Genomic DNA, 16064 nt, shown 5'->3' on the forward strand with positions numbered 1-16064 from the left:
ATAAATTAGTAGTATTCTCCTTCAACAGGGATTAGATCATTTATGTAATTTATAAGCTCTTTTTAATAAGTTTTTCTTGGAATACCTGGAAATTATAAAAATAACAAAAAAAAAACATTGGGTTAATTAAACATAGGAAATTAATAAGGAACTTAATATTCTTCATGGATTTTAAGAAAATATTTAGTATTTCAAAACAATGATTTTTATTTTTGCAATTTGGAATTTTACATCATTTTGTACAACAATTCGGAATTAATAAACCTTTCTTAAGATTTAATAATTAATAATTAGAAAATATGGGCGACAAATTATCGTGTGATGTGCTGGCAGCCATAAAAATTACTGTAATCACTTACCGTCCAAAAAACAAAGAAAAAAATCGGTGTAAAAAGTCATTAATTTCTTTTAATAAAGTGAGGTGACACAGTAAAAGATTTGTGTTGGATTAGTTTCTACGTCGAGATATAAAACACGTAATTTATTATCTTTTTTCTTCACATTTTTTTTTTAACAATTTAATCTTTTTGTTCTTTATTTTAAATATTTTTTGTTTATTACACACATCATAGATATACATGTATTATTTGAGAAGACTAAGAAATGTAAATAAGAAAAGAAAAAGATTGAGATAAACAAAAATTAAAATAAAAATAAAATCTTGGTTCATTTGGGATATTTTCACCGTTTTATAAATTCTAAATCACAGTAGCATAATTATTGTAATAAATTAAGGTGTTTTTTGGGGCAAAGATGTAAATTGACTAAATAAATTACTAAATCTCCATTAAATTTTCCTTTAGCTACTTTAAAAACACAACCATGGACGTTTTTTTAAATTCTTCCTTTTTTTTCGATTTCAAACATTGTTTTTATTAATCTTTATACATCGTTATCATTTATATACAAGAGTAAAGTTTTTTTTCCAATTAATTAATGTTTCTCTTTTTTCTTATTTATTTAGTAATTAGTTTTTTTTGTAATCGTTAAATTCCTTGATTAGTAGGAGTTGAAAAAATCGCCAAAAATACAACTGTTTAAATGGTACAAATTCTACCCTACAAGTGAGGAAACTTCAATAATTATTAGTTCACTTATTTCTTTCTGTATTTTTTCTTAGAATTTCTTTTTTAAAATAATAATTAAATCCCCCTAAATTCTCGCTGACTTGGTCTACATGTATATTTTAATCAAATAAACCAAGTAAGCGAGTGTCGTACGTTAATACATCAAATAGTTACAATATTCATAAACCGCCATGAACATTTGAATGTGTACATATGTGGACGTGATAAAAAATAAGTGTAAAATGAGATATCGAAGACAATCTTGAGCCACAATGTGAGGTTGTGCCGGATTTTTACAATATTCGCTAATTGGAAATTTTCCCGTCTTATAAAACATGTCCAATAACCGTTCTTTTTCTTCAAATAAGTTGTATAACCATCGCGTTTGCGCTTCTTCATCCTGAGGCACGTCTTTACACTCGTATACTCTGTAAAAAATCGTCGTTTTACATGGCGGCCTATAACCAAAAATTATCTGCCCTAAATCAAGAGGTTCCCCATTTGGATACGCTACTGTGATGTCTAATACCCAAGTAAGTCGTTCATTCGGTTTTGGTAACCCTTTAAAAATAAATACAATTTTTTACTACAAAATTATATTAAAAAAAGATTTATTAAGTACCATTTGGAATATCTAATGAGCTGTTATTGTTGGGTAAAGGCCCGACGGTATTCATGATCGCCTTTAAAGCACCAACCCTTGGAAGAGAGACGTGATTGAGCACTGGGAGGTTATTCTTTTCTGCGTAACGTTGTGAAACTGCCCTTCGTTTCCTAAGGAACCCACCCTCTGGAAATAAAACCATCCACTTTCGTTTTCTTGGGATGTAGGATTCGAGTAAATGTTGTACTAATGATTGTATTGATTTTTCACGATTTTCTTTACCCTATAATGATAGACAATTCATGTTTTGGAATGTTTTTTAGATACATCCTGAACATAAATTATTTTATTAAAGTATTATTTATAAAGCAAAAAATGTTTTATCTACTTACATAATATCAAAGTATGTAAGTAATGCGTTTTATCAGGGATTATAAAGATTAATCATATTACCAACGAATCAATTCATTTTTTTATAGAACGATTAAGTTTAAGTCCAACCCAATCTAATTTTAAACTATTACCCAGAAAAGAAATGTTTAAACCATGATAAACAGTCATCATTTTTTGTTTAAACATTAAGTACTAAATATGTAGGTTGTTTCAAAAAAAATTAAAATAGCAACAAAGTTGTATTAAAAGACATAGAGATAAAAGAAAATTAATCGATATTACATTCTAAAAAAGCGTGTTAAGTTTTTAAGTACAACGTTCGATTACGCAATCTGATTAATATTATATATTTGATGTTTATCATGATTACAAAGATTTACACAATATTTAATTATGATGTCTCAACTTAAAGTGGCAGTTAAAGTACCACTAGGTATGCGGTCAGAATAAGTACCACTTATATAAAGTACCACATTAATTTAAAATGAATAATAGACACAGCAAGTATGCAGGTATGGATGTGATTTTGCATGTAGCAGGTGTCAATTAAATCCTTCATCAATCAACAGTTAAGAAGAACTAATTAAGAATAGGTAGTGCCATTTTTACCACTTTCTAGTTGATAATAGACAAATTATTACTGCGATTACAATTGTTTTAAGCGTTTGCATTTCTTTATTGGAACAACGTTTAAGTCTTTAAAATTTAGACAGTTAAACACCTAAAAGCATAGTATCGAGTAGGACCACAATAATCATATAAAAACGTATTCTAAGATCTTTCGTATATCTGCCTTAAGTACAAGAAATATTTTGCGCCTTTATAACACTACAATTAATATTCAACCCAACCCAACCCAAATCTAAAAACGCAATGCCTAAAAACAATAAAATCAAGGAACCAAGTCGAGGAGCTACAATTAATATCATATCAATACAATACTGGTGTCAAACAATGTACCCCCTCGGTTGAATACAATGAAATACACGATGCCATTGTCTTAAGCCGAGGTTGCTTGCGGCCAAAGCGCTACAATTAATACCATATAAACACAGAACTGGTGTAAAACAACGTATTGCCTCGGCCGCAAACGGCCTTGGTTTAATACACTAAAACACACGACGTCACTGGTTTATGCCGAGGTCGCTTGCGGCCGTGGCACTACAATTAATGCCATATCAACACAAGACTAGTGTAAAACAAGCGGCTGCCTCGGCCGCAAGCGACCTCGGCTTAATACACTGAAACACACGACGTCACTGGTTGATGCCGAGGTCGCTTGCGGCTGAGGCACTACAATTAATGCCATATCAACGTAAGACTAGTGTAAAACAAGCGGCTGCCTCGGCTTAATAGACTGAAACACATGACGTCACCGGTTAATGCCGAGGTCGCTTGCGGCCGAGGCACTACAATTAATACCATATCACCACAAGACTAGTGTAAAACAACGTACTGCCTCGGTCGCAAGCGACCTCGGCTTAATGCACTGACACCCACGACGTCGGTGCTTTATGCCGAGGTCGCTTGCGGCCGAGGCGCTAATTTTAATACCATATCACCACAAGAGTAGTGTAAAACAACGTACTGCCTCGGTCGCAAGCGACCTCGGCTTAATGCACTGACACCCACGACGTCGGTGCTTTATGCCGAGGTCGCTTGCGGCCGAGGCGCTAATATTAATACCATATCATCACAAGAGTAGTGTAAAACAACGTACTGCCTCGGTCGCAAGCGACCTCGGCTTAATACACTGAAATACACCATATTACTGGCTTAAACTGACGTTGCTTGCGGCCGAAGCGCTATAATTAATGCCATATCACCGCAAAACTAGTGTAAAATAACCGGCTGCCTCGGCCGCAAGCGACCTCGGCTTAATACACTGAAACACAGGACATCATTGGTGGATATCGAGGTCGCTTGCGGCCGAGGCGCTACAATTAATACCATATCACCACAAAATTAGTGTAAAACAACGTACTGCCTCGGCCGCAAGCGACCTCGGCTTAATACACTGAAACACACGACGTCATTAGTTTATGCCGAGGTCGCTTGCGGCCGAGGCGCTAATATTAATACCATATCACCACAAGATTAGTGTAATACAACGTACTGCCTCGGCCGCAAGCGACCTCGGCTTAATACACTGAAATACACCATATTACTGGCTTAAACTGAGGTCGCTTGCAGCCGATACACTACAATTAATGCCATATCAACGCAAGACTAGTGTAAAACAAGCCTCGGAGACTGCCTCGGCCGCAAGCGACCTCGGCTTAATACACTGAATTTTATGTCATGGTAAGATATGGTCACCATTAAAAATGGCTTACATTAATGAAGAATGAATAGGCTCAATAATAACCGTAATGAGCGTTTTTTTACTTTTCTCAAAATTGTGTCTTTTATTGCCACTAAAGATCTGTACAACAGAAGTCAGAACGCCAGTTTGTATTGAAACAAGCTATTGCTACTTTTGTATCTCAAATACAATAGTAATAATAATTAATTTAAATAAACAATTCAATTCAAATCGAATTTTGACACTTGGAAATTTTAAATCTAAACAATTGGTTGCCATGGTTACGCACAACTACTACTATTTTTTATATCAAATGAATGGAAATAATTAAACTTTAAATTGATTTTTCTCGAAAATTTTCTTATGTAACCGATATTAATATTTATTGTACAGGGGGTGAAGTTTGTAGAAAAAAGGTAGCTTACATGTTATGATCTCGTTTTTCGAGATACTGCTAATGCCGAAAATCTCAAAGCGCCAAAATTGAAAATATTGTAAAACTAACAAGTATAATTATCTTGGTTATTATTACAGATGGAATATTATAACTAAGACATTATATGGACACTTTTTTTACAGAGAACTTCATGACGTAGTCAAAAAAAATTTTTCGGTTTTAGATTTTGAGATATCATGACAATTTTCGTTTTTTTTAATGGAAACAACCACTGATTATTCGCTTATTAAATTCGTTATTTCTTTCTGATTACAAAAATATGGGGTTTGACAGGTCTATTTGTTATTGTTTTAGAATAAAGCTAAAAATAAACTTTTTTTTAGTGTCGTCAAAGAAATTAAATTTACAGTTTCCTGTAAATTATAACTAAAAATTTAAAAAAACATATTTCTGATATTTGAAACAAATACATTTGTTGAACTATTTAATTTATATTTGTTTTACACAAAAATTGGAATAGAATAATAATAGATACATAATACATAATAGAAATGACTTCATAAATTATTGATAGATGGCGCTCATTATTTTTTAAATTCAAATAAACATAGCAACATTTGCTTGTATTCAAAAATTTTCTGAAGTGTCAAATTAAAAATCCTATTTTTTAAGATGGATTACGAAAAGTTTAACATGTTAAAATGAAAGAGAAATTTTTAGTAGAATAATTTTTAGTTATAGTACCGTAATTTACAGAAAACTGTAAATTTAAGTTCTTTGAGGACACTAAAAAAAAGCTTATTTTTAGCTTTATTCTAAAACAATAAGAAATAGACCTATCTAACCCCATATTTTTGTAATCAGAAAAAAATAACGAACTTAATAAGCGAATTTAATTGAATAATCAGTGGTTGTTTCCATTTAAAAAAACGAAAATTGTCATAATATCTCAAAATCCAAAACCGAAAAATTTTTTTTGACTACGTCATCAAATTCTTTGTAAAAAAGTGTCCATATAATGTCTTGGTTATAATACTCCACCTATAATAATAACCAAGATAATTGCACTTGCTGGTTTTACGATATTTTCAATTTTGGCCTCTAGGGGAAAAACAAAAGACGATAGCGCTTTGAGATTTTTGGCATTAGCAGTTTCTCGAAAAACGAGATCATGATATGTAAGCTACTTTTTTTCTAACTCTTATAGTGTCCGAGATAGCCTATTCAGACATCGAATTTGAACCACCCTGTACATAATTCAGAAAAAAATCCTCTTTCAAATTCCGATATAAAAAAATGGGGTGTTCCATTTAAAAAAACATTTTTATGACGTCATAACACGTTCAAAAATTGCAAAAAATTTAAATCTTTAGACCCGTTTCGGCGATTTTTTCATAAATTGTTTATAATAATTTTATCGAATTTATCCGTTACTTTTGTAACGCACTGTACAGATTGGAAGGTAAACTGCTTCAATAAAAATTTAGAAACTCATTTTAAACTTTGTTCCAACAAAAATGCAACAGGTTAACATTTTGATGTAATCTATTTAATATTTTGGGACACTGTATAATGAATATTAATCATTATGTAGAAATAGACATATTTAATTTTAATTTAAGCTAAGCAAGAAATTGAATTAAAAAAATATATACTATGAAACCAAAAATAAGTGGAACAAATATGAATCATCTAGGTCAGAGATTAACTGATACATCTAATTAGAAAAAAACGTAAACATCACATATTAAATGGTCTTATCAACCTACACACATTTTTTTGTAGATTATATATATTTTCAGTCAGATAAATTCAGTAACACCTAAAAAAGAATTAAAAGAACACACAAAAACATAAATAATCAAACAAAGAAGACTGATTTAAATCCAAACAAAAATATCCTTCAATATAATCCGCATCATGACCTTTACAACACACAATCATCTTAAAATTGCTATAATTATATTCACTTGTAAGCGAAATTAATAAATACAAAAAAAAAATAAACAACTTAATTTGTTGTTTTTCTTACCGACATAATGAAGAAATCCTGATGGATAACACTGACTATTCCAAAATTTGTAAATTTAAATAACCGGTCCATAATCCACATTAAATTTGGCAGGACGTTCTTACGTGTGTTAAAACACGCCATCAAAAAGGGCACATCAGCTGTCGATTGATGGTTTGCTATCACTAAAGTCCTATCATCTATGCAATGTGATATATCGTCACCTACTTCTACAACTAAAAATAAAAAGAAAATATTACAAAAAAAATTTTAATGATTAGTAACAGGAATAAAAAAAGAAAAATGTATGCTGTGTCTCATTATTTATTGGTATCCTTGAACAAATTCTTATGCAACACAACAATTTTATGATAGATGAAGCTATATTTTTTATAATCTAGTTGAACAGGTTTTTTTATGTAATAAATAAACCATTTAAATATAGATATTGGAGGAGCATCTAAATTATTTTTAGATTAGAAGCAAAGTTTATAAGAATTTCAAGTTTACATGAAGGATGAATCAAAAATGTTTTTTAAACATAATTTTGGTTTGAATGAACTCAAAGGTTAAAATGTAAGCTTTTACCTCAAAGTATGAACCTTAACAAGCGCTATATCTTGTACAAATATTTAATTATTTCATCCTTATTTACTTGAGTACTAAATTTAGAAATTTCTCCACAAATTTATTGCAGTTGTGAATTAAAACAACAAATTTAAAAATTATTTACCATCGTATCCTGCTGACCAACTCCACATCGAAACCATGGCAAGCAACCAATGAAAAAAGTATCCTTCTATTCTCCAAAAAGTATCTGGATTGAATCTCCGTATAGGAGACAACATAATCATCCATATTACGTATGTAGGAATGCAATATGCGTTATTTACTAATATAAAACACAACCGAAAGATTGCCTTAGGAATTACATACCAATTTCTAAATAAAAAAGAACAATGATGATATATTTAATGGGAAAGATAAAACTTACTCTAAATAAAACCTTATGCTATCCATTCTAAGATAGATTTACGAGTTGTACATCGAACATGCGACGAATTGGACATTTATTTAAGAAAAACCGTACGTTTTTGATCGGTTCCCGCACAATAATCGATATCCCGAACGGTTAAAATGTAAACAAAAATAATTCGTGAGACTCACGGTTTTTTTGTGGGATCATTTCTACCGGAACTTTCAACTCTGATCATTCAGGAATGATTCAAACCGACATGTATTTTTATTTAATTTTATTATTAGGCGATTTTTACTAGGAAAAACCTAACTCATCTAATTCAACACAAACCGGAACGGACTAAAAACACCGCACACCACAAAAAACTTTGATCTGGTGCAAGGCGCGGCGCCCAACGAATCGCCAACACGTCTTTTCGCCCTTTAGTTGAATTTTACCGGGTCGCAAACCGTACATATCGCATTTTTCGACGCAGATAAGTGTGACATCGCTTTGTTGCACAATGTAAATTTTGTACAATGTCAAATTTGCATCATTTTCTCAAATAAAATTAATGACTTTTAATAAATATATTAGCGACATCTATCGTCGTTTTAAACAAACCATTCATGTCACAAACCTCCCACGAATATTAATCACAAATTTACTTTTTAATTTCCCCAAAACCCATCAAAAAAACCCACAAACATAAAAAAAAAACACAACAAAACCTATATCATCAATAAATAAAGTATAAATTTTTAATAAGAAAGTTTCATAAAACAACAACGCATGCGCACCAATTAACCCGCGATCCAAGAGGGGGAAACGTCAAATACGTCAAATTAATAACCTCAAAAAGCAAAACACAACAGACGCTTACGTTTGATTTCCCATTCTTTAATTTACCGATTAAGTTAAAATTGTATGAATCAAAATGAAGTTAATGAATAATAACGCCGCCGGCGATGAAAGCGACGGGGAGATGTCTGGGGGTGAATCAGAGCGATCCAACACCAGCGAAGTGGACAACACCCGAGAAACCAGCGATGAAGAAGCCGATTCGGACGATAGCTCAGAAATGGATGAAGGAGAATGCGAGCGACGACGTACAGAATGTATGGAGAACTTATCCGACTTGGAAAGACAGTTTACCTTACTTCGGGAGTTACTGTACAAGGAAAGAATTGCCCAAGTTGATCATCAACTTCAAGAAGTAAAAGGTTAATAAAACAATTTTTTTTAATAATTAAAATAATTAATTTGTGTTTTCTTAGGAGGAAGATCTCAGGAATATTTAGGCCCCCTTCAAGAACTTCAGGAAAACATGTTTGTTCGAACTGAAGTAGCCGGGATTTTACGACAATTAAGATTAACAAATATAAGAAATAAATTCGAAGCTGAAGAACAGGCTGCTTTGCAAAACTTTGAGAGTGAGAAAAGTTTATCTTGGGATTTTTACTTTGAGGATTTAATCGAGACCATTCGCCGGTTAGAGGAAGATCGTCACAATGTAGAAATTAGTTGGGGCGAGGGCGGCGAGTGGAGTTCAAGATCTAGGTCAAGATCCCGTCGAAAAGCTGTTACAGTTTCCGGACCTTACATAGTTTACATGTTGAGACCTCAAGATATTATGGAAGATTGGGCCATTATAAGAAAAGCGTTGAAACGATCCACATAAAATGAATTAGAGTTTTGTTTTTTTTATTTATTGACTTTGGGTTTGAAGAAAAAATTGTTTTTTTTTTATGAAAAAAAGGTTTAAAAATAATAATAATAAAGATTGTTTAATTGTTTACAAATAAGGATTTATTTAATCACTTTTTGTTGTAATCCTTTCACCTTAAAAAAACACCTTTTGCACTAAACTCACAATTACTTCCTTTAATTTAATCATTAATAATTTAAAAATGGGAAATGATTTATTTGATTTTTTTATTTCATGAGTGCGTGTACAACTGCTTTTGCGTTTAAGGCTTTTAAATCAGTGTATGTTTGACCTGTTCCAACAAAAACGATGGGTTGTCCAGTTATGTAAGTCATTGAGATAGCTGCACCAACCTAAAATAAAAAAATATTTTTGTATTTAATTTAATAATCCTGGTATTTTAACAAGGAAATATGTGCGTAAATCGTAAATTTCTGGGGAAATAACAAACTGTGGTCATTTGAATCATTAGTGATAGTGAGGAAAAGTGGATTTCTGGTGGAATTATTGGTTTAATTAGGTTGAGGGCGGTCAACAACGAATTTAGGCGGCATAAACAGAGCCATAATAGGAATATGGAAAAAATTTAAAATATGTTTAGAGACATAAAGAAACAGCTGACCAATATCAAAAGGGAGATGAATGGATACAAAAGGGAAAATGAGGAACTTAAGCTTTAGGAGAAACATATAGATATGCTGGAAAGAGAGGTGACATAAAATTGTGGTTATTAAAGAAGAGAGATTTGAAAGTTTCAAAAAGAGGTGATTAACTTGATGAGGAATATCAGTGTAAATTTAACAAGAGATGATATTGATATCACAAATTGGCCGATATTAGTAAAACTAACAAAGGAAGGAGAAGGATGGATATCCTAAAAAACGCTAAAGAGTTGAAAGGAACGAACATATTGATAGATGAGGACTACTCTAAGAAAATTCAGAAAGAGAGATATGATTTGATGACTGAACTAAGGGAACTCAGGAGGAAAGGAGTTAAAGCTAATTTATAACAAAATAATTGTAAAGGATGAAGAACTTGGCAAGAATAAACGTACAGTTTAGGAAAGATCACCCGACGATATGGAAAAAAGAAAAAAAGAGAAAAAAAAAAGATTTTACTTAGGATCAAAATGGCAGGGATATGGATAAACGAAAGAAGAAAATAGTAAAGTTATAAAGATGGGGAATATTACAACTTTAATGGGAAAGGAAATGGATTGAGATGAAGAGGTTTGGGATAGAAATAATGGAAATTAGTGAAGTTAAAAAGAAGAGAAGGGGAAGCATACAATTATCAAACAATTATAGTCTATACTTTTCAGGAGTTCAAGAAAATACATGGAGCAAGGAGGCTGTAGGAATAATTATAACAGAAGAACTAACCAGTAAATTCAAGAATTCTGGAAACTACGCACCAATGGAAGAAGCAGAAGAATAAGAAATATGAGATTTTTACTCAAGTTTGCAGAAAACCTTCGATAAATCCAGAGAACAAGAAGATGAAGTAATTATAATGGAAGTCAGATGAGGCAAGATGAGGCGAAAGAAAGGAATGCTAAAAGTATTATTGATTACAACCGGAATCTCAGACTAGTCATGGCAAATATTAATAATATAGAAATCGAAAGAGAAAAGATGAAAAGCTACCGAAAATAAACATCCATAAACTAAGGCAGGAGGAAAAAAGACTAAAATACCAAGAAAAAACAAACAACGAATTTCAAAAACTAAAACAAACAGAGAATTTAGCACTAGCAGAAAGGTGGTGAATTTTTAAAAAGATAATGCGAAATAAAGCAATGGAGGTGTGTGGAATGAAAAAATATAATAATCAGACAAAGAAAAGATACTGGTGGAATGAAGAGGTCCGACAGGCAATCAAGAAGAAGAAAGAGTCATGGAAGAAATACATAAAGAACGAATTCGAAAGAACAGAGGTGTAGCTAAGAATATGGCAAGGGTGGCGAAAAAGAAACGTTGGAAACAAGCTTAAGTGAAACATACCTACGGATCAAATAACAGGAAATTCTGGAATCAAATAAGAAAACTGAAGGGAGATCAAAGGAAACAAATAAAAGCCGTCAAAGATAAAAACAACGAGATAAAGACAAGACAACTATAAGGGAAATTCTGGACATATGGGCGGACTTTTATGCAAAAAAGTTCATGGATGGAAAACGGACACAAACAATGAAGGAAGGAAGAGAAGATGAGATAAAGGAAGACACTACAGACATAGCAACTAAAGAGATAACAATGGAAGAATTAGGAGAGGCAATTTTTGGGAAGAAGGAGATAGATAAAAAGATAAAATTGAAAGTGTACAACTCGGTGGCAGTCCCAATATTAACATAAATATGCCAGTGAATCATGGACACTCGAAGATATACACGAAGAAAAGATCACAGCAATGGAAATGAAATAGTAGTTTAAAAGGAGATAATCAGCAAAATGGAGAGAATGCAACTAAACTGGTACGCTGGTATGGAAGAAAAAAGGAAAGGCTCTAGCAGATATAAACGAATTAGCCAGGAACCGGAGGGAGTGGAAGAAGTGGATGGAGGAATAGGAAAAGATTTATCCGACGCCATCACACGCTTTATTTTTAAGTTAGTTACTAAATTTGTTATACCGGGAATTTCATATAAGGAGCAATATATAAATGCACTGTCCCACATAAAATGCAACATGGCTTAATAGTACATGCATTGTGTAGTTTTGCAAAGAAAAAGTTATGCTTGGAAAAAGGTGACGTCTTTATGATAACCCTGTGTTTTCGATCGTCTAAAGAGACGCACGTCTCTCAAGACGGCTAAACCCGAATGATTCTAGTTCTAGGTATAGTGTTAGTTCTAGTTTTACACTTGCACTGTCACTAGAACTAACGTTAAACCTAGACTAGAAACATTTGGGTTGAGCCAGACGTCTCTTAAGACGGTTAATCCCAAATGATTCTAGGTCTAATGTTAGTTCTAGTAACAGTACAAGTGTAAAACTAGAACTAACACTATACCTAGAAGTAAGACCTAGACTAGAACCATTTAGGTTTAGCCAGAAGTCTCTTAAGACGACTAAATCCGAATAATTCTAGTATAGTGTGTTAATTAATTATCGAACTCCACGTCATCATTGCAAGTATGCAACCAATATCACAGTATTGGTATTGCAATACGCGATTTGCGTATTTAGTTGCATACTTGCAATTATGACGTCGAGTCTGATAAATAATTAACACAGTATACTTGGTCTAGCGCTGCATAACCTAGAACTAAAAGAAGAATTTAATTTAATAATGGTTTTTGATTACCTTATCATCAATTGTATCAAATTTTGTTAAAACAATTCCATCAATTTGATGTGGATTAGAACTGGAAGAGTAATCAGCTAAAGCTTGATTAAATTTAACAAGTTGATCAACTGCTTCATTTCCTACTAAAGCTTCACCAACGAAAAGCACCAAATCAGGCTCATTTACTTTGATTAATTTAGATAAGGCTCTCATTAAAGGCTCGTTATCCTTAAAGAAAAAAAAATAACCATACAAATTAATCATAAAAAAGAATTAAAAACAAACCTGCATTCTTCCTGCTGTATCAACTAAAACAATATCAATTCCCATATCTTTCGCGAATCGTATAGCTTCCATAGCGATTCCGGCCGCATCTTTTCCATAACCCTTTTCATATAATTGCACCATTTGTTTTCCACCGTGCTTTTCTGGCGGATGCAACGCGTTTAAATGTTTCATATGCGTGCGTAATTGTTCGACAGCCCCAGCTCGAAAAGTGTCACAAGCCGCGATTAAAACGCGCATATTATTTTCAATCAACCAAAAACATATTTTAGCCAAATTTGTTGATTTTCCCACCCCGTTAACCCCACAAAACGTCATAACATAAGGTCTTGAATTCTTTTGAGCCTCAATGCAATCTCTTAAAATATCAACGCGCCGTTTTGGGCTAAGAATTTGTACCAAAGAATCAGTTAAGGTTGATTTTACTGTATTTGCAACTGTTTCAAAGGTCCCCAAGACTTTTCCTTCGAGTTTTGTCGCAACGGATTCGCATAGTTTTATTGCGATATCCGCGGCGACGTTTTTACTGATTAAATGATCTTTTAATTTTTCTAAAACCGGTTGCATATCGGTGTGGGAAAGATTTTTTGTTCCAACTAAGCCCTTGAATAATGAAAACATTCCTCCTTTGGAGGATGATTTTGTTTGTTTGATTTCTTCTTGTTCATTTTCTTCATAATCTTCATCATCAGTTGATTCTTCAACTTCTAAATCTTTAATAACACCTTGCATTTTACCAACTAACTAAATATATTAAAAAAAAATTATTAAGTTAATTAAGTTAAATTAAATTATTAATTAAGTTAAATTTATTATTGATAAACTATTATTTTATTATTAAGTTAAAAAAAAGGATTACTTCTGTGTTTGGTGTGAAATTAGTGTCATTTTCATTTCCTGGCTTAATAATAGTTCTTTCTAAATTTTCTAAATCTTTATTTGTACCACCTAAATCCCAAACTCTCGGCTTTTTACCAGCTTTTTCTTTTTCACTCACAACTTTGGGGCTTTTCCTTAAATAAAAAAGATTTTTAGAGGTTAAAAAATCATAAAAAAAATATTTACTTAGTTTCTGGTTTCTTTTTAGATATTTTTTGTGCAAATTTGGCTCTATTAGCAGCTAATGTAGCCTCATCCATACCATCCTCAGCTTTAGGAGATGGAGGTGTTATTTTTGGAGATTCTAAAACAACAAAATAACCATTTAATATTAAATCATCTTTTACTTAACAATAATACCTTCCATAAAAGCAACTTCTCTTTTTTTAACCTCCTTAGGTTTATCACTACCCTTTTTTTCAATCATAGAAGCAACAGTCTTCTTAGATTTAACAGATTCATCGAAAGTTCTCATCTGTTTAGGAAGTTTTAGCTGGGTTTTACCCCATTCTTCGGCAGCATGTAAAATAGAATTAAAGCTGTTTCTAAAGTTAAATTCTCGAAAATATTTTCCATCCGAAAGGTCATTCTTATATTTATCCCTAAATTCCAGGTGGATATCATTGAGGAATTTATCAACATAGGATAGCTGTAGTATCTTTTGGTAAACAACCACAAAAACCAGGTCGAATTCATTATCTAATTTATAATTTAGGCTTAAACCATTATGATCAAATGAATTATTTCCAGTGCGTTCCTACACAAAAATCATTAATAGGTACATATGGAAAAAGAAAATACAAATTTTCCGAAAAACTTACCTGCAATATGACATTAGTGATAAGTGCATTTACGGAAGGCGTAAATATTTGACTCGTACTTTGGAAACACCATAGTACGATGCCTCCTTTACTAAATATTGAAAATAAATCTAACATTGTTTTAATGTTGAACTACACGCGAATTACACGTCATTTACGAAATGTCACTGTCAAAATGTGAAAATTGGGTGAAAATGTCAAATCGATGATTAGATTACTTTTTTATCGATACAATGTCGGTAAAGTAGAACAGTTTTTGTTAAATTTCAAATATTTATGTTATTATTATTATTAATATTTATAATTTAGTTGATGATTTTGTGGACATCGGACGTTTTCTATACTGGGAATTCGATTTAGCGCACAAAGGAAATTATGAATACGTTTGGAGACTTTGGGGGCTTTGGGGTCAAGTATTTTCATTTGAATATAATGCTTTATGTAAAAATTTTGAATCAAATGCTAATACTAAGACGATGATAAATAAGAATTTTTGTTTATTTTTGTGTGACAAGGTTGTGATATTAAATCTTCAAGTCGCTTGCGGCTTAAGCAGTATATAACCTCAGCTACAAACCTTTTATAGCCAGTAAAAATGTATCTTTTCTGCATTAGTATACAATATCTGTGTGTATAACAAGGTTGTGATATTACATCTTGAAGCCGCGGTCGCTTGCGGCCGAGGCAGTACCGCGATGGCCTGTTATTTTTATTTAGCTATAATTTTTTCTTTTCTTCAAAGAAATTAAATTTACAGTTTCCTGTAAATTACGGTACTATAACTAAAAATTATTCTACTAAAAATTTATCTAAAATTTACTTTATTTTCTAATATGTAATTCTAACATGTAAAACTTTTCGTAAATTTCGTAATCCATCTTAAAAAACATGATTTTTAATTTGATACTTCAGAAAATGTTTGAATACAAACAAATGTTGCTGTATGTATATTTGAATTAAAAAAATATATATGAGCGCCATCTATCAATAATTTATTAAATCATTTAATAATATTAAATGATTTAATTATAATTATAATTTAAATATTAAATAATGCAATCTATTCCAACTTTTGTGTAAAACAAATATAAATTAAATAGTTCAACAAATGTATTTGTTTCACATATCAGAAATATGTTTTTTTAATTTTTAGTTATAATTTATAGGAAACTGTAAATTTAATTTCTTTGACGATACTAAAAAAAAGTTTATTTTTAGCTTTATTCTGAAACAATAAGAAATAGACCTGTCAAACCCTATATTTTTGTATAATACTCCACCTATAATAATAACCAAGATAATTGCACTTGTTGGTTTTACGATATTTTCAATTTTGGCCTCGAGG

At 31.8% G+C, this 16064-nt stretch overlaps 3 protein-coding genes across 4 annotated transcripts; 1 reads left to right on the top strand and 2 right to left on the bottom strand.

The window, feature by feature from the left end:
- Window positions 1-189: 189 nt before the first annotated feature.
- On the bottom strand, window positions 190-8350 carry LOC111413283 (acyl-CoA:lysophosphatidylglycerol acyltransferase 1-like). Of its 2 annotated transcripts, none has more exons than XM_023044194.2 (5): window positions 7772-8350; window positions 7511-7719; window positions 6799-7013; window positions 1690-1954; window positions 190-1628 (listed from the first exon to the last, which is right to left on the bottom strand). In XM_023044194.2, exons 1-5 carry the CDS (start codon window positions 7795-7797, stop codon window positions 1222-1224), a joined length of 1122 nt encoding a protein of 373 aa, XP_022899962.2. In that variant the 5' UTR covers window positions 7798-8350; the 3' UTR covers window positions 190-1221. The 2 variants fall into 2 exon arrangements, with proteins under 2 accessions (XP_022899962.2, XP_022899963.2); XM_023044195.2 differs by having other exon boundaries at window positions 7784-8338.
- A 200-nt stretch (window positions 8351-8550) lies between these two features.
- On the top strand, window positions 8551-9540 carry LOC111413284 (breast cancer metastasis-suppressor 1-like protein). The gene is made up of 2 exons (XM_023044196.2): window positions 8551-8958; window positions 9013-9540. The coding sequence occupies exons 1-2, from the start codon at window positions 8673-8675 to the stop codon at window positions 9414-9416; spliced, it is 690 nt and encodes a 229-aa protein (XP_022899964.1). The 5' UTR covers window positions 8551-8672; the 3' UTR covers window positions 9417-9540.
- On the bottom strand, window positions 9519-14938 carry LOC111413281 (signal recognition particle receptor alpha). Its single transcript, XM_023044191.2, has 7 exons — window positions 14720-14938; window positions 14259-14655; window positions 14085-14202; window positions 13879-14032; window positions 13020-13763; window positions 12753-12962; window positions 9519-9796 (listed from the first exon to the last, which is right to left on the bottom strand). The coding sequence occupies exons 1-7, from the start codon at window positions 14834-14836 to the stop codon at window positions 9671-9673; spliced, it is 1866 nt and encodes a 621-aa protein (XP_022899959.2). The 5' UTR covers window positions 14837-14938; the 3' UTR covers window positions 9519-9670.
- Between the last annotated feature and the right edge of the window lie 1126 nt (window positions 14939-16064).

Source organism: Onthophagus taurus, chromosome 11, assembly GCF_036711975.1.
Source record: "Onthophagus taurus isolate NC chromosome 11, IU_Otau_3.0, whole genome shotgun sequence".
NCBI classification, from domain to species: Eukaryota; Metazoa; Arthropoda; class Insecta; order Coleoptera; family Scarabaeidae; genus Onthophagus; species Onthophagus taurus.